Source organism: Babylonia areolata, chromosome 13 (assembly GCF_041734735.1).
Source record: "Babylonia areolata isolate BAREFJ2019XMU chromosome 13, ASM4173473v1, whole genome shotgun sequence".
Lineage (NCBI taxonomy): Eukaryota > Metazoa > Mollusca > Gastropoda > Neogastropoda > Buccinidae > Babylonia > Babylonia areolata.
This window is the reverse complement of record NC_134888.1, coordinates 11911648-11930731: the sequence shown is the minus strand read 5'-3', so window position 1 is coordinate 11930731 and position 19084 is coordinate 11911648. Positions and strand designations below refer to the sequence as shown.

Below are 19084 nucleotides of genomic sequence, written 5' to 3'. Positions count from 1 at the left end.
GTAATTAGGTTTCCTGTATCTGTAACGATGCGTTGCTAAACCCGACACACCCAACCTAAATCTTGTAGTCTAGGAGAAAGAGCAACAGTGAGAGAGAGAGAGATAGGGGCTGGGAGGAAGGAAAAAATAAAAACAAATGAAACTAACAACAGTAACAAACAAACAATCAAACAAAACAAAAAAGAAACCCATGGTTCCAGGTTTGGCGTAGATTTTAATGTTTGAACTGATTTCTGCAGCTGTCAGGTAATTTGTCAGACTGACCAGGCCTATCATCTAATATGGGCAAAGGAATTTATTTTTCATGCATAACTAACACTGGTGAAATGTTTGTTTTCAGTTATTAGGAGAACTGTTGTTGGACCGACACAACTTCCAGACAATGACCCGGTATATAAGCAGCCCAGATAATCTGAAACTGATGATGATCATGCTGAGGGAGAAATCTCGCAATATCCAGTTTGAGGCTTTTCACGTTTTTAAGGTACATATAATTGTACTTTTGTCTGGCCATTCTTGCATTTGTCGTCTGCTAAACTGTTATTATATTTGTATTTTTGTGAGTATGAGAATCTGTTGTATGTGTTGAATGTCTTGATTATGAAATGCATCAGAAAAATCTCACTTAAACATATGTATGATCATTACTCAGAAACCTCACCAGGAGGTTGCAGACTTGTCACATTCTATATTTCGTCTTTTAATTATGTTGGTCATGTTAGTATGAATGAGGATAGGGGTTGGAGAATTGGAATTGGAATGTTTTTTTTCACAATCGGGCCACAGCCCTGAGTGAAGGGGTATATGTAAACATAATACAACTCAATGAAAATGCATAAACAAGTAAGCATAAACATATACAACAAAAAGTGCATTATACCAGTTTTACGAAGTAACAATTTCTCTTAATTCGAAGGCCTCATACAAGAACACCAAAACATTATGTACGTCATTGATATTGCTTGATCATGATGACATTAACAAAGTCAATTTGAACAGAGAGGGATGCTTGTGGTACTTAAGTTTTATAAACATTTGACATATATTTTTTTCAGATATGAAGATGGTAAATAACTGGGGAGGAAGGATTTCTCAGGTACTGATGATAAACTGATAGTGTTTCTGTGATCAAAGGTTTTGGATAAAAAGATTTAGCTGTAAATAAACATTGATGAGGGCAAGCTATGAGAATACACTGAATGGTCAGTGGTGAGATGGTGGTCCCTGTGTTTGTCAGGTGTTTGTGGCCAACCCCAACAAGCCCAGGCCAATCCTGGACATCTTGCTGAGGAACAAGGAGAAACTGGTGGACTTTCTGTCCAAGTTCCACACAGACCGAAGTGAGGATGAGCAGTTCAACGATGAGAAAGCCTATCTCATCAAACAGATCAAAGAACTGCGCCCCACTGCTGGGGCCCAGGACACCTCTTCTCCAGGATCAGCGGACCTGAAAACAGATGGGGGCTCATAACATCGGCTCTTTCCTGTGTGTTAGTGGATGGGATACATGTTGATGTCAGCTGATCTTGGAGTATGGGTGACTTTGGGTATGGTGAGCTTTTGGTGAGTGCTGGTGATTCTGATGTGACATGGAGCCCTGACTGTCCCTCCCCACATGGAGGTCTCAAAACACAGTGATCTGTACCAGGGAAGGGAAATTAGTGAGGATAAAAAAAAATCACAAGCTTTAAGGATTTAGAAAAGGCAGAATAGGATTCCAAATGCCAGATTTCTTTTGGGACTTTTGCTGAACCTTTCATTGTCAAAAGAAATGAGGACTGGTCGGCAGGTGAATCCATTGCTGGAACAGAATAGCAGACTGGCCCCCTGCTATGATGATAGACAGACCCTAGGAATGGCAGAGCTGGCACAATTTAACTCCACACTTCAGCGTCTTTCTGTCACCCTTATATCAACACTGAACTCCCCCTGTTTGTGTCCCTCCTTCCCTGTCTATGTTGAGGCTCAATGTTTTGTTACATTTGTGCTTATGTCCTTTAGATGAGAGTATGTCACTGGATTCCATGGACTGTACAGCTGGTTGGTTATTGAGTTGTCATCATTTACCATACATTTTATGTTCTCAGTTGGAAGGTTGTGGAAGCAACACTGTTAATGTTGCATGATAGTTGATCACATATCAGTTTTACGTGTGATCAGTTTCACCTAGCCTTGGTAGTGTTTGAAACATGATTGAGGCTAAATGTATACTCTTGGATTCATAAAATTCTGTAATGCTGACATTAAAATTTGAGTATGGATGTGCAAATAAACAAATATGTATATACAGTTACAGTTGTTATGACTGATTTTAAATCAGGTATCTAAAGGTAATTTTGTACAGAACTAAAATGTTTGAATTACCCATCATTGGTAAAAACTCCAACAGTGACTCTGTTATATTGATGCAGAGGTATAGCATGTACCTAATCAACTAAATCAGTATCAACCCAGTTTATCAAAGAATGGTTTAGAAACCAGTTTTATGAAAGATCATTCAATTGCTTTTTTTGCAGATAGACTTTCCCCAACAAATCTGTCAATAAACATGTAAAAATTGTAATCAAATAAAGTATATATTTATCTCACTATGGTTATCTGAACAGGTTTCTTGTCTGAAGGATCACCAATATTTTCATATTTTGGACTTTAAAAAAATTTATTTATTTATTTATTTATTTTATATCAGAAACAAAATGAAATTTTAAAGCAAATGTGAGGAGAGGTAAGATATTAGTGTTGTATCAAAACAGATACCTGCTTTGGATGTGTGTGTGGTCTGGTGCAAGTTTTAAAATGTTTTTTATGACCAAGTCTGTCATGGGTATGTCTGTTAATAAATGACTGATATGAATGTGAATGTTTGTCCTGATTGTTCAGATGTTCAGAAACATTCTTTCAAATCTTCTCAAAATGAAGAAATCATATAGTTGCAGAACCTATTTCTATGATTTATTTAAATTAAACAACAACATCATATGCATTCATTTGCACCAAAATTTATAGCATGTAGATTCTTGTTGGTTTTGATCATAAATCTTTTTCTCACACTTTGTATGCAAAAGAACATTGTGTTGAGCAAATCAATGAAACTAAATTTATTTATATCCGCATGTGGTTTTTGTACTGTAACACTTGTGGAGTTCTTCTTCAGTTTACTCAGCAGTTTAAAAAAAAAAAAAAAAAAAAAAAAAAAAAAATATATATATATATATATATATATATAAAGCTTTCTATTGAATGAATATATTTCATTTATTACATATTGGCTAATGCATATTTTGTTTGTATAGTTATCTTTTTTTATGTATATTTATCTTTTATTTGTTTTGCTGTTTGTATAGCATGGTGTTGTGCTGAGGCTTGGTTGCTTATTGTAAATGGTTATGCTGTGAGTATGAATGGTTCATGTGAGTCTGTGTGTAACAGATTGAAACATTGGATATGCATATTTCTTTCAACTGTTGTTGCTTGCAAGTTTTGGTTGGGTTTCTTTTATTTCTTTGTCTTGTTGAAAGGAAATATGATAAAAATAAATTTATTATCTCGCAAAGAGAGATTGCACCAGGTGCGGCAAAACACAACCAGACAATCAGCCAACGCACACACATACACAAGAAAACAACATTAAACATTACTTGATTATACAGGAGTAATAAACATATATAAGTTTTCAAATAAGGGCATTTCACATATTCACTTTAAAAACATTTTTAATTACTCTTACTCAACCGTGCCTCACTAGTGCAGACTCCGGCAGGAGTCTGACATTCCTGTCCTGTGCAAACTACTATCAGCCTATGCGGAGAAAACGAAAGTAGCTACAGCTGATAACCTCCTGGAAGTAGGTCTCCTGGAAGTAGGTAACCTCCCCTTTGCCCCCCTGACTAGCGTCCTCTTTTTACGGCAAATCGCCGCAACCAGCGCAGTGTGCAGGGAGAACAGAAAGCGGGAAGGAACAGGAGGGTCTTATATGTGGGTCACGGTAAGTATGTTACTTAAACATAATTTTAGGTAGAAAATTTCCTTTTAATTACACATACTTAACCGTGACCCACTAGTGCAGAATGGCACAACAAGGTGGAGGGCTCGTCTGTTCTATTGCCAGTGCACTGCGATGGCCTGTTATGTGACCACTGCAGAGGCAAAGCCTCTTGAGCCATCATCCCTAAAGCGACAGACGTCCCTCAAGTAGAATTCGATGAAGGTAGAGTGTACTGTGTCACCTAGGGATATTGGTGCGGACAAAGAAGACCGAGGTCCGCCGCTGTGTTGTGGGAGAGGTCTGTGGACCACAGCTGTGCTGACAAATGTAGCGCAAAGAAAATGGGGTCATTGTGATGAATCCACACTTTATTGAGAGCCCTTCGAATCAAGGAAGGGAAAGAAACGCGTACCCTATAGGGTTGTCTCCCTTGAGCGCAGTTGAGCGTCAATGCAAGGAGGTGCACATGTAGTTTGATCTCATGATTCCACATCGGTTGTGGGCCAATAGTGGAGTAATATATGTGTTTGAAGGAAACTGGCACGAGACAGAGGTAGCCCACCATGTTGGGCTTGCCTTTGGCGTGACAGCCAGATCTGTAGGGCTCCTGCATGCGAGCTGACAGACGATGGGCGCTCCACCAGCCACTTTTTTGTCGCTGCCAAAAAACAGCACTGGTATGTTGCCTTGCACAGAATGGCAGACATTTGGCAACAAGAGACTTGAGGTCCCTGGTGTCTCTGGGACAAGGCTGTGCAATTGCCCAGGCAGGTACCATCATGAAGGGGCATACAGAAGGCTTGGTGGCTTCTCTACCTGAGTGTGGCATGTTGGAGCAACCTGCAGAAAGTTGTCGGCAGTCAATGGCTGGGTTGGATCAGGCTGTGGGAGTGCACTTCATGTGCCTCCAGTCCAGGTCACTGAGTCTCATTCTGTGGTGAAATTCCTAATGGAAGAGGGTTTCCATGAGGAAAATTTTCGCTGAAGGTTCTTTAGTGAGAAAGGGGACCGGATCCATGACAGGCCTCTGGCTGTGTGTGGTGCGGACTAAGTCTGGGATGGAGCGGGACGGGGGCAGGAAGAAAACTGGCTCTAGATGTGTTGTACTGGCCATTTACATCAAATCACTGATCTGACATACGTTTTCAGTATGGCCAACAGCAAGGTGAGAGCTGTATTATCAGTGGTTTCTTTACTGCAAAGGGAAATCGTTTGCAGCTTAGTCTCTCATGAAGGACTATGTCTCTCACACTATAAGTCAAATTGCACTGGGACCTAGTGCTGTAGCCTTGGAGGCTAACTAGCCTTTGGGATCAATCCCAGTGGTGAGTCCTAAGGCCCTCTTGATCGAGGGAGTGGGGATGCAACTTCGGCAAAACACTCTCTACTATAAATTGTATAATCAAATTCCAGCCCGAATAGTCGGGAGAGCAGTTGCCTCCTCTGCTGTGCTGATGGTCATTGTCGTACACGACTGATTATCATATTCTGGTCCTAGAAGGACACCAGTCAGCATGGGTAAATCAGGAAACAGCTCCTGTGTGCTTGAGGGATGAAGGTGTCCACCATGCAGGTTATGTTGAAGTGTAAGGAAGCTGGAAGGAGTTGACAGGGTCTTGTGGTGCAACTGTGTGTCTGAAAGACATGGTGCTTGCTTCCAAAGTGACAACAAAGTCATCCTTTGACAGGCCCTTGACTGAAGGCTGGGGCTTCATGATGGGATAGCCTGTCTAGGCTAGAAACCCCTGGAAGTGTGTCATTGGAAAGACAGTGCTTGAGAAGGAATGCCCATCTGTAACCACAGCAGTGGTTGTGTGTTGAGGCTGAAAGGATCGGGCAGGGAAGACCAAGTGCAGAAAGTGCTTTCAAACGCCAGTTGTTTGAAACGTCGATGCTGGATCTCTGTTCAAACAAGGTAATGGGGCGAACTAATGTGGCATCTGCCATGCTGATATGAGTGGGCAGAAAGGTACACCCCTGTGGCTAGTGAACGGTTCGTTGTGCTTTGTGAGACTCATCCGACCTCGTCAATATGCCTTTCTCCCAAGTATAGAGGAAAACAATTATTACCCAGGCCTTCTGCTACTATTGAGGAATGGAAGAGATGGACTTAGGGAGAATGTCTCCTGCCCAGTGGGGAGTTTTTGGGCTGCTAAAACTTGGAAGGCAAAGATAGACACCCCTTCATGGGAGGGCTGGCTAGGATGTAGGGCCCGTGTGGAGCTGTTGTCACAACCACAGTGGTGCAAACCAAGGGTTGTTGTAGGCAAGGGGGGGAAGAAGGGATGCCTTACAAACTTGGAAGGAATGAAGGGCATGTGTGTCCGGAGTGGCATCTCTAAGTTGGACTGCCTCATCCCTCCTTGTACCAGGTTAGGGCATCTCTAGCCCTGTGGGTGATTGTTGAATGAGTTGGGTTGCTACTTTCGTTTTCTCCACATAGGCGGATAGCAGTTTGCACAGGACAGGAATGTCAGACCCCTGCCAGAGTCTGCACTAGTGGGTCACGGTAAATATGTTACTTAAACGTAATTTTAGGTAGAAAATTTCCTTTAATTATCAATGATTACACCGTAATTATAAATATTAATATGTTTAAAGACATGAACATTGACATTAGGCATATTGTATTGCACATGCATCGTGCATATTGCTCAGTCTGCATATTGCACGTTCATAACACACGCTGTCATGTATTTTAACCATAATTGTTTTGTTTTAGAAACTTAAAATGCAACCTGTTATGCTTGCACTTTCACACATACATAAAAGCACGCACACACACACATACATGCACACACACACACATGAACGCACGTGCACACAAACACATGTATATAGTTTTCAAGAATTTAAAAGGTGAATTGAACATGGAATAAAAGTCCTCAGAGCTCTGTATTTCAGTTTAAAAGTTCTGTAGCATTGTCTTGATGGCAGTTGCTCATAATACTTTGCTAAAAAATATGGGTATTGTCAGTTGCTATCTGCCTGGCTTTCTGAACCACTCCTCAAACAGCTCTTGCATACTACATTACTAGCTTGTTGCACTCCCACAGCTTTACTGCACACACTCATTACATCATTCAAAACTTGCTGACTCCTCACTCCCATAACTTCCTAACCAGCACATAAATGAAACTGTGAGCACAGACCTGACACAACATTAGTAGTAGATTTGAAGAATATTGGAATTTATACTTTTTTTTTCTTAGTTTCTGCAAAAAAAAATTATTCTGGAATGGCATTTCTTATGAATAGAATCAACATTCCTGTCAAAAGTCAGCTTATTGCCTAAGATAGTCCCTGAATATCTGTATTCATTGACTGTCTCCAATGGTAGACCATAACAAGGTTAAGTCTTTAAGAAAGTCTAATATTTCTTATGTTTTCAGAATGTTCAAATCCAGATAGTTTTCCTCACACCAAGAACAGAACTTTTTAATTTCGTTAAAGTAAATAGCATCACAGTTTGACGGATCTTTAATAGCTGAATCGTCAGAATATTTTATGACAGGAGTTTCCTCTGTCAGTCTGTGTCTGCAGTCATCCATGTACAGTGTAAATAAGACAGAGGACAGCACTGTGCCTTAGGGTACACCAGTAGAAGTAGAGATTTGAGAAGAGTGGACAGAATGAAAATGGACTGAGTTCTTTTGAGAAGAAAGCTAACTATACCAGCAAGTTGTGAGTGATGTGGAGACAGAATTGAAAATGAGTTATGCTAAATATTGATAAATACAGATCCTCTTTGCTTTACCTGCTCCAAAGTACATCCCCATTACAATAAGCAACCACAACATATGAGTTTCACTTGGTAACATTTTGACAGCTCTAAATACAAGAGAGCCCCTTGTGCTATGTTATTGTTCACAAATTCAGTGTGTGCATTACAAAAAGGAACGCCGTATATATGGACTGAAAATTTATATATTTTTTCTCTTTTTTTATAGATGAAGTTAAACAAATTTCATGTAAGCAGGCTTGGGGGTGTTTTTTGTTGGTTTGTTGTTGTTTTTTCTTCTTTTTTTGACTTCTGATTCCTTTAGTTCTTCAGGCATTGACACACATTGTATACATACATATATGTTCACATGATTGATAGCTAGCACATGGAAAGTGAGAAAAGTGTGCCCCTGGGTGATAAGTGGCAGATGTCAAAGCTTAGTGCAGTATAGGGACAACTCCCTCTTCAGAATTGTTCTTGTTTGCATGTGTGTTATGACAGAGAACTTTTTGTTTTCCAGTTGATTGTGTGTCTGTGTCACAGTGCATATGTGTGTGTTGGAGCATGAAATTGTGGTGTGTGTGACAAGCAAATAATTGAAGAAAATTGGAGAGGGTGACTGCTGGCAGAATAAGTCAAAAACATGAAGAAAGAAAGTAATGACGACCATATGATGGAATCCTCTCATATATTCAAACACAAACCTTTCATTTCACAGGGATTCATCTGAGCATTGCCTAATTTGGACATCGGATGATGGACTGATAATTCTTGAAAATGACCAAAATGTTTTCAGTCAGATGGGCAGATCATCCAAATGATTTTTTGCTAAGTTGGAAAAAGCAGTCAGTGTTAATATAAATCAAGATGCATCCAGAGTCTGCTTTTATTAATGTTTATGGCTGTGTCCACATGTTTAATTTGGAGGGAAAGCTGGTCAATTTTGTATATTTTCTGTGTTTTTCTACATGAATATGACAGGGAAACCTGTCTAGACTGTCAACTCCCTTGGGTTGAATGGGTTATGCCAGTATGTATGCAGCTTATCGCTTATTCCAACAGTGTTTACTAAGGCACTGTGACATCAACTTTCCTTTCAACCTTCAAGGAAACTGACTCTGTCTTTTCCATATCCTAGTTCCATGTCAGCAGGTGTTTTTTTTGGGGGGGTTTTTAATGAATGACTGCATTCTCTTTCTTTAGTTCTTCAGGCATTAATTGATACACAAAATAAAATCAACAGGTAGACAGCAGCTGAAGAAAAAATTTAAGTTCCACTGCAGTGGCAGTATATCAGTTGACACACAAGCTCATGTGCATCATGTTGGGATTACTTTATATTTCGGACTACTCTGGACAAGCGGAGGTCAACGCAGGGCAAAGAGAATAGTCACCTGTGCATTGCTGCAACAGTAACATCAAGTCCATAGGATAACAACTGATCAAGCCAGTAAAATGAGATTAAGATCTAAATTTTAAGTTGCAAGATATAACATTAAAAAGTATGTTAACTGCCCACATTGTTCATATTTTGAATTTTTAGATGAAACCCTGGTTTTTTTTTGGGTTTTTTTAATGGATATAAATGATTTATTCATTGCAGGCCATGGCCCCTAATAAAGAGGTGTGCTAACAGTTCATAATACATGCTAAATGAAATTAAGAAATCAAATCAAATTATGGTGTTTTGAGCAAATAAATTTCAAAGAAAATATGATGCTTAGAAGTAATGGAACAATTTATCAAATAGCTATTTCTCTAAATTTAAAAGGTTTGCACATGTACAGAGACAAATTATGTTCAACAGTAACATCAGTGCTTGACAATAATAAACTCAAACACATAGGGCTGTTTAAAAAGTATACAACTTAGAAGAAGAAAAAAGGGAAACTTTTGGGGTTTTGCCCAATCTCTATTGAACTGCCTAAGTAGTATGTAAATTATGATGTGATAATGCAAAACAGTGTGATAACGCCAACAGCCAAACACACACACTCACACCATTTTCAATCAAATATGATCATTTCAATTTTTTTTTTACTTTTGTTACCATACTCATTTATTATTTTGAGATTGACAACAAGGTGATTGCTGTCAATTGTGAAAGATTGCCAGTTCTAGCATTATTCTGGCTTATTACTTGTGATTGACAGTATTTCTTATGAAAACAAGTGTATTCCAAAGCATGATCATCCTGTTTTGAAAGTATACACAAGTATACAGACATGAGACTATGCCTGATATTGAGATGGTCCCAACAACAAAAGACTGTGCACTGGATCTTGGACACCAAACACTTGATCATTGACACTAACAACCTATGACTAGATCTGTATAAATGATATAACTCACATGAATATGAATTGTAATGATCATCAACATCACAATGTGTCATTAACTACTGGAGACAACATTGTCCAGTTCAGCGACTGATCCTTACATCAACTGTTATAAAACGTTCATTTACATAAGTATTTGCAACTATTTCTTACCTGTGTCCATATGTTTCCTTAGTGAGTTGGCAATAGCTAAATTATCTTACTGCTCACAGAATATGAATATGGCCATGGGAATCCCCTTCTGTGTTTTCCCAATCACTAACTTTCTGTTCTCCTGCATCTTGTCTGCCTGTAAAATAAAGTCTCATAATTTATTCTGTGTGGTTTAGTGGAATAAATGCAGATCTTTTGAAGAAAAGATTGTACGTCTTCCTTTAAAAAAAAAAAATCCTTCTAGTATATGTTTTAGTATTTATATGCCACATTTCTCAGCAAAACGAAATGAAAAGTTTTATTTTCTATCACTGAAATTCACATAATGATCGACAGTGTCTATAAATAAAGGCACGTCAAGTTGAGTCTTTTTACCAGACTGGAAATACATTGTATGCTTCTGAAATGTTCCCAAAAGTTTCGGTTTCTCATGGAGCCGTCACTGAGTTCGGACAAATCTATATGCTACACCACATCTACTAGGTAGATGCCTGTCCAGCAGCATAACCCAATGTGCTTGATCACCTGTCAGAGTGTTTTTCAACAGAATTTTGCCAGAAGACATTGTCTTACGTTGCAATGGGTTCTTTTTCAGTGCCCCAAGTATGTGCTGCACAAGGGACCTCGAATTATCTTCTCATCCAAATGAGGAGATCCTCAGTTTGATTTTCCATAATCTAACTTGGGAGAAACTGAGGGCATCAGTGGGATAACCCAGATTTAATCAGCCCAATAATGTTCAGGTTCAGTTCCAGAAAGTTATATATTTGTTTACTTTTGTGTTTGCAAAATGTCCCAACAGAAGAATCATGGGCTATATTTATTTATATTTAACAAACAAATGTACAGAGTATGAAGCACTGGTAGTGGTTCTTGAGCTCTCTGAAACCACAGCACAGTCGGCATGTTGTTTCTCTCTTATTATATGTACACATAGAAATTAAATAGACTGACTAAAATGCAGTTCACTTGCTTTCCATTATTTCTCAGTCATTCTAACAGAAGTTTTCACAACCAGTGTCAGTCAATCAGTCAGTCAAATCAGTTTTATGTCTTCTTAAAAATTCAAAGAAAATTGGCATGTGGGTGATGAGGCAGCATTAGTAGTACAACATTAACATTTTTCCTTCATAATATAGTTCTGGTCATCACATAGATTTCAAGATTTAATGCATACATTTTTAACACATTTTTTTTACAAGTGTGACTGGATGTATCATCTTTTTTACATATAGGGGAAAGTCAGAAACAACTTTGATTGATCAGCTTCCGAAGAAGATAAAACAAGTAGCATGGAATGGGATGTGAACAGATTTATGAAACTAACACTGTAAGTTTAGAACAAAAGAATGGGGTTAGAAACTAACACTGTAAGGTTGGAACAAAAGATTGGTGCTAGAAACTAACACTGTAATTTTGGAACAAAAGAATGATGTAAGAAATTAACACAAAGTTTTGAACAAAAGAATGGTGTTTCTAACACTGTAAGGTTGGAACAAAAGAATGGTGTTAGAAATTAACACTAAGTTTAGAACAAAAGAATGGGGTTAGAAACTGACACTAAGGTTTTGTAAGGTTGGGACAAAAGAGCAGTGTTAGAAACTGACACTTAAGATTGGGACAAAAGAATGGTGTTAGAAATTAACACTAAGTTTAGAACAAAAGAATGGTGTTAGAAACTGTCACTGTAAGGTTGGAACAAAATAATGGTGTTAGAAACTGTCACTGTAAGGTTGGAACAAAATAATGGTGTTAGAAACTAACATTGTAAGGTTGGAACAAAAGAATGGGGTTAGAAACTGACACTGTAAGGCTGGAACAAAAGAATGGGCTTAGAAACTGACACTGTAAGTTTAGAACAAAAGAATGGGGTTAGAAACTGACACTGTAAGGTTAGAACAAAATAATGGGGTTAGAAACTAACATTGTAAGGTTGGAACAAAAGAATGGGCTTAGAAACTGATACTGTAAGGTTGGGACAAAGGAATGGTTTTAGAAACTGACACTGTAAGGTTGGGACAAAAGAATGGTGTTAGAAACTGACACTGTAAGGTTGGGACAAAAGAATGGGGTTAGAAACTGACACTGTAAGGTTGGGACAAAAGAATGGGCTTAGAAACTGATACTGTAAGGTTGGGACAAAGGAATGGTGTTAGAAACTGACACTGTAAGGTTGGGACAAAAGAATGGGCTTAGAAACTGATACTGTAAGGTTGGGACAAAAGAATGGTGTTAGAAACTGACACTGTAAGGTTGGGACAAAAGAATGGGCTTAGAAACTGACACTGTAAGGTTGGGACAAAAGAATGGGCTTAGAAACTGACACTGTAAGGTCGTAAGGTTGGGACAAAAGAATGGTGTTAGAAACTGACACTGTAAGGTCGTAAGGTTGGGACAAAAGAATGGTGTTAGAAACTGACACTGTAAGGTTGGGACAAAAGAACGGGGTTAGAAACTGACACTGTAAGGTTAGAACAAAATAATGGTGTTAGAAACTAACACTGTAAGATTAGAACAAAATAATGGTGTTAGAAACTAACACTGTAAGATTAGAACAAAATAATGGTGTTAGAAACTAACACTGTAAGATTAGAACAAAATAATGGTGTTAGAAACTAACACTGTAAGATTAGAACAAAATAATGGTGTTAGAAACTGACACTGTAAGGTTTGAACAAGAAAATGGGGTTAGAAACTGACACTGTAAGGTTGGAACAAAAGAATGGGGTTAGACACTGACACTGTAAGGTTGGAACAAAAGAATGGGGTTAGAAACTGACACTGTAACAGTATAAGGTTGGAAAAAAGGTATGGGGTCAGTGCAGGGATGTTCCTGGATGTCACTTTTCTGTACCATGCATGTGGCTGGCAGATGACATGTATGCACTGAATAGTTCCCACACTGAGCCAGTACTGACCACCACAAAACATTTTTCTTGAATTATTTTTATGAATGCACTTTTGAACAGTGTTTGTTTTATTGTTTCACTTTGGTAGTTAATTTACTAACCCATGTATGTATGCATCCATTTGTTTGTTTATATTTCCTGCTGTTCATTTGTTCATTTATTTTGTGTAAATTAATCAAGGATGGTTTTGTTTCTGAATTGTGTGTATGATGTAAGCTTCCCCCCATTTTTTTTATTATTTTTTTTATCTGGTTTGTACCTGTATATGGTGTATTCATTTGAGTTAAACTGTGAGCATTGTGTTTAATCTTTTTGAACATTCAGGATTCTGAACAATGAACTTTCATTCTGACAATGATTCTTCATTAATATTTAGTAAATAAAAATTGTTACAATTAGTCTGACTTTTCAGAGAAAATTTAAAAAGAAAAAGAGACATTTATCCCCACAAAAGTTTTCTCAAGACTGTCACTACATGACCCCCAGTTTTGGTTTTTGACTCTGGTAAGGAGTGACTTTCATTCACCAAAAATTCTACAGGAAATGATGAGTAACTTCATCGATGGAGAGATAAAGAGATTAATGGGAGAATGTTGCATGGGAATTCTCTTGCTCAGTGAAATTGCTCAAAGAGAAAGAAGTCGGTTTCTACTTTCTGACAACTGTGTGTGATGTGTACATATGGTTGCATGTGTGTGTTGTTTGTTGAGCAAGATCAGTTGAATAAATAAAACTAAAGGCATATGTGCTAATCATATTACTGGATCAGTGCTAAACAGTTTCTTGGCAGGGTCAGTTTGGCATATATCAACACTTTCTTCAGTTCATTCCCTGTATGGTAGATTAATCAAAAGGAGAGATGCCTGCAGTAAGACCAACCTGATTTACTATATGCTGAAAGTTGATGTGACTGGATTGGAAGCAGAATTACTTTATGAACAATATTTGCTAGTCCATTGCTATCCAGAACTTTTATTTGTGTTATGACGAATTGTTTTTCCAGGAGACATTAGAACCACTCTGGAGCCTTTCACTCCCGATGACAATTTTAGCTGCTGTTCAGGGATCATTGCATAATCAATAGTCAGGCTGGTCACATGATCACCAAAACTTCATTTGTAGGTGACTACAGAGTGTGTGTGATGTGATATTGTATAATAGTGTTTGTGGGTGAGTGTGGGTGTTTTGTGTATTGAACAGGATGATAGTGGAGGAAACAACATAATTGCACCCATTTATTATGTCCGATACACTTGCAAATAATAACTGCACATTTATCAGCACTTTCCTCATTGCACAAAGCGCTTTACAATCCACACACACATGCATACAAAACACACTGTCCTCAACTCACAATCATGCACGATAAACATATATATGCACATACAAACTTGTATGTACAATACATATATATATACCTACATACAATGCATGCACGCATGCATGCATACATCCATCCATACATACATGCGTTTGACGAACACACAATACAACATTACAAATATACCTACACAATCAACTACTACTTTCACATATGAGAGAGGGTCTAGAGGAAATATTTCTGTACCATTTCCACCCATAAAATACAGAGACTTGTTTTCTTTTCTTTCTTTCTTTTTCCTTCAAATGTTTTGTGTATCTTTATCTGAAAATCTTGGTTATCTCCTTGATTTTTCCTGTCAACATTGAACATGTAATGATTATATTCATCCATTCATTATTCAGTAAAACATATATTCTTATATACTTGTGAGCATTATTTTTAATCTTTGTGATTCTTTTAAAAGTTGGTGTTATTGGCAAAAAATAAAAAATAAATTTCTGGGAGTATAATGTTAAAAGTAAAGCAAACATTGTGAGGCTGATAAGACTGAAATATTGTTTTACAAAGTACCGTCAGGTTAGAACAAAGGAAAAGATTCCCTGAATAGCATTCATAAAAAAGATGGAGGGGAGTATAGGGAAGGTGAAGAAGAGCCTCAGAGATGTGACCTTTTCAGGGTCTGTTTTTAGATTACAATTTTCACCAGCTGTTATATCTGTCTGAGTTTTGCTTTAAGTGCCTAAGCCACAGAGAGATGTTGAAGCTAAAGCAAAAGAAGACATTTTTCAGATATAACCTTCATCTAGGGGTCTGTTTTTGGTTTTGTCCCTTGATATTTATATTTTTGAGGTTTAGGAAAAATAATTCTTTTATTCTTCTGATCATTGGTTTAAAAAACATGTGAATACAACAAACAAGTTGTTTGGAAATGAAACGGCGAAATGCTGATCAGATGTGGTCAGGATTGTACATTGTTCACAATCGAGAACAGCTTTCAACAAAAGATTTTTTTTCTGGTGATAAAAAAAAAAGAAAAAAAAAAAGATTGACAATCAGTTTACACATCATCAAATCGCATTGATTTATTTTAAAAGAAATCCAGTGACCTTATGAATTACTTCTGGCTTTAAGCTACCATGTTGCATGTACATCTGATGTTTTTGTGTGCAGTGTTGCACATTTTCGAATTTTTTGCTTAGTTTGGCCAAGCCAGAAAGTCATAATGAAGACAGGCAAAGTTTGAAGCATTGAAAGATATAACAGTGAGACACTGAAATGCTGATCAGTGGAGGCTGTTTTAGGTTTTCCCTTTCCAGCACACAACTGTCAGTTTGACAAACATGTTTCTGATGGTGAGTAAAAAAAACACAACTATTTTTTGATAAATATACGCCGTTCACAAATTTCAGTTTTGTTTGTTGTTTTTTTCTCATAAAGGTAATTAAACAAAATAAGTGATTTTCACAAGTTAAAGGGAAAAAAATTGTAAGAAGTGATAACCCCCACCTGGTTCCTGGTTTCTGTTTTTCCAGTGGGAATCACATATGAGCCATGAAGGCTTTTATCTCTTGTTTTGGGGTTTTTGTTTAGTTTGTTGTTGTTTTTTTACTTGTCACATGTTCACACACACACATACACACACAAGGCTCGCTCTTCCATTCATTTTAGCTGCACTCTCACTTCTTGGTTATAAAATAACAGAATTATAGATATAGCTGGTGAACACATATCATGAGCAAATACCAGAATAGACTACAGAAGACAGTTACTGTTAGTTTTATTCCTCAACATTTCTTCCTGTCCTTCCCTCCAGTACATCCAGATGCCATTTTGCATTCTGTTATTTGCATCTTCCTTCCACGATTAAAACATCTGATCATGGATTCCATATTTGTATTCAAGGCAGACTATGCCCATGTTAGGAATGTTAGGAACTCAAAATGTTTGAGTGAATTATGTGGAGGTTTGGAAGAGAGAGATGAAGCAGAATATAATTATAATTATGTCCAGGCACATTTTTTCACATTCTCATTAATGTATAAAAAGAATTGAGTGTGCTTGGTATTGCATTTTGGGATGTGAGTGACCAAATGAGAGGTAAGAATGATCCTCACTTGTCTCCTCAATTAGACAGCAGATTGCAGTTGAACTGTCAGCCTTGTGCAAGATTTGAATGGGCTGTGTTCGAATAGATATGTATGTATATAGCACATGTATTTTTGCAAAGTCCATTTGTCAGATGAAAATTAAAGTCCATCTATTTGTGCTGTGGTGTTGATTCATATTATTTGATTATAAAAAAAAATTTTTTTTTAAAAGGCTGGGGAGTGAATGAGAGGGATGAAACCAGAGGTCTGCAATGCCAAGTGCACCTATTCTTTAGGTCTGATACTTCACATCTATGCATCTGACGGAACAGTAATTTCATAAAAATTAATTGTACTGATGTGACTAACTGTGTACCGATACTTAAAAACGGAAACAAATCTGTTGATAATGGCTTCACCAATTATATAAATCTGACATACTTCACAAAGACTGTGCTGCGAAAGATGAGTAGCTGGTCATGTTGTGGTGCCAATTGTCAAACATACAGTTGTGTCATGCACATGCATATTAGTCCAATACTAATTTTTTTTTTTTTAATTACCTCAAATGAAATTTATTTTTATATTTCGCTAGAGTGAACTGAAAGATGTTTTATATAAAGATGCATAATTCTTGAACTAAAACTATTCAGAAACGAAGCTTTCTTTGCATACACATGTTCATGTCACAGTCGTCACGTCACATGTCACTCAAAGGTGACACGTAAGTGATATACCATGAAGCAGTCACGCCACTAACTGCAGAAATATACACCACAATTTTCACACTTGCACTTTTTGAACTTTTCATCACCCACTATCTGTGTTGTAGCAACAGCTAATTGCACTTTCTCCGCATTCAATTTAACAAATAAAAATCATCTGATAAAGCATTGTAAAACTCGTCATCGGAAAACTGGTCAGAATCAGAATTTTCTACACATTCCATTTTCTGTGTACATGTGTCTACTCAGCATATTGGCAAGAATGTAGAGGCGGTCACTTTCCCACAGCCATGGGAGGGGGTTGTCTGTCATCCATTCCACTCATGATCAGTGCCCTGCTTGTGACCCGGTCAAGGACAGATGACGCGCACTAATGACGCAACTCGCACAAAGTTCAAAGCGCTTGCCGTAGTAAGGAAAGGGACAATTCTCTGCTGCTTGGTTTTCTGGCTTCCAGGAATGAAGGGTAAGATTCCCGTAAACTGGAAAACCGTGCAGCAGGAATGAAAGAATAAAACGCCAAGCATGCAAGAAAACATTTCAAATGCATAAAAGGTTGACAAAGACAGAGCAACAAGATAATGTACTTCGTAAATGGTGGCCATTGTGAACAAGTAATCGGCTCTGGCCAGAAATGGCGTTTGATTGGCACGCTTGATGCCAGACTAATAGCAAGACGTCTTATCACTGATGTGCCAAACAGATCAAACCAATAGGCCTAGTTTGCATCAGTTTGACATGGTACAGTATCTGACACCAAAGACTTTTAATGCAAAAGAAAAAGAAAAATCTTCATTTTGCAATGCCTGAATAACTGTCTACATTCAAAATAATTGGGGGGAAAGCCCGGATTTAGAGTCCACATTCATTTTCTTTCACAAAAATGTTTACTTCCACTCTGTATCTCCTTTAGTTCTTGTGGTAGATTAAAAAAATATATATATATATTACCCATGAATCCTGAAAATTCCCCAATAAGAGGAGAGCACTATTTTTAAACATAATTCCTTGGCACTGAACAGATTAAAAAATTTTAAAACTGGCAGAACTCCGAGGTCCCCCCGATAGCAACCATTCCATGGTACACCTTGGTGCTGTTCACTTGTTAAGAGAGTTGGAAATAGTTTTCATTGCATGGTGGTTAACAGATTTGGAAACACGATTTTCATTGCATGGTGGTTAGCAGACTTGGAAAGACACAGTTTTCAATGTGGGATAGTTAACAGAGTTGGAAACCCGCAGCTTTCATTGTATAGTGGTTTAGAGAGTTGGAAACACAGTTTTCAATGTAAGATGATTAAAGAGTTGAAAACACACAGTTTTCTTTCTGTTGTGGTTAATACAATTGGAAACATGCACTTTTCATTGTGGTTGACATGGTTGCCCATTGTATGGTAGTTAACAATAGTCGGAAACAGGTTTCATTGTTGGATAGTTAACAGTTTTCATTGAATGGTGGTTAACAGAATGGGAACAGTTTTCATTGTATGGTGGTTAACAGCGTTGGAAACAGATTTCATTGTAAGATTGTAAAGCGAGTTGGAAACACAGAGTTTTCATTGTAGGATGGTTAACAGAGTTGGAAACAGACAATTTTGATTGTATGGTGGTTAACAGTGTTGTAAAGACACAGTTTTCATTGTAGGATGGGTAACAGAGTTGAAATACACGGTTTTCAATGTAGGCTGAGTAATAGATTTTCATTGTATGATAGTTTTCAGTTTACACAGATTTGGAAACACGCAGTTCTCAATGAATAGAACTTAGCAGACTTGGAAACATACAGTTTTCATTGTAGGATGTTTAAACAGAGTTGGAAACACGCAGCTTTCATTGTA

General features: G+C 37.6%; 1 protein-coding gene across 3 annotated transcripts in view; it reads left to right on the top strand.

Moving 5' to 3' along the window:
• Window positions 1-16700, top strand: part of LOC143289060 (protein Mo25-like) — a 68613-nt gene extending 51913 nt beyond the window's left edge. The window contains exons 7-9 of one of the 3 annotated variants that reach the window (XR_013056179.1): window positions 341-484; window positions 1238-12533; window positions 12590-16700. Coding sequence is in view for 1 of the 3 variants with exons in the window: in XM_076597877.1 (XP_076453992.1) it covers window positions 341-484; window positions 1238-1471 (378 nt within the window). In the remaining 2 variants the exon portion in view is untranslated. Of the gene's footprint in view, window positions 1-340; window positions 485-1237 lie in introns of all 3 variants that reach the window. The other 2 variants (XR_013056180.1, XM_076597877.1) reach the window with 2 other exon arrangements.
• The last annotated feature ends 2384 nt before the right edge of the window (window positions 16701-19084 follow it).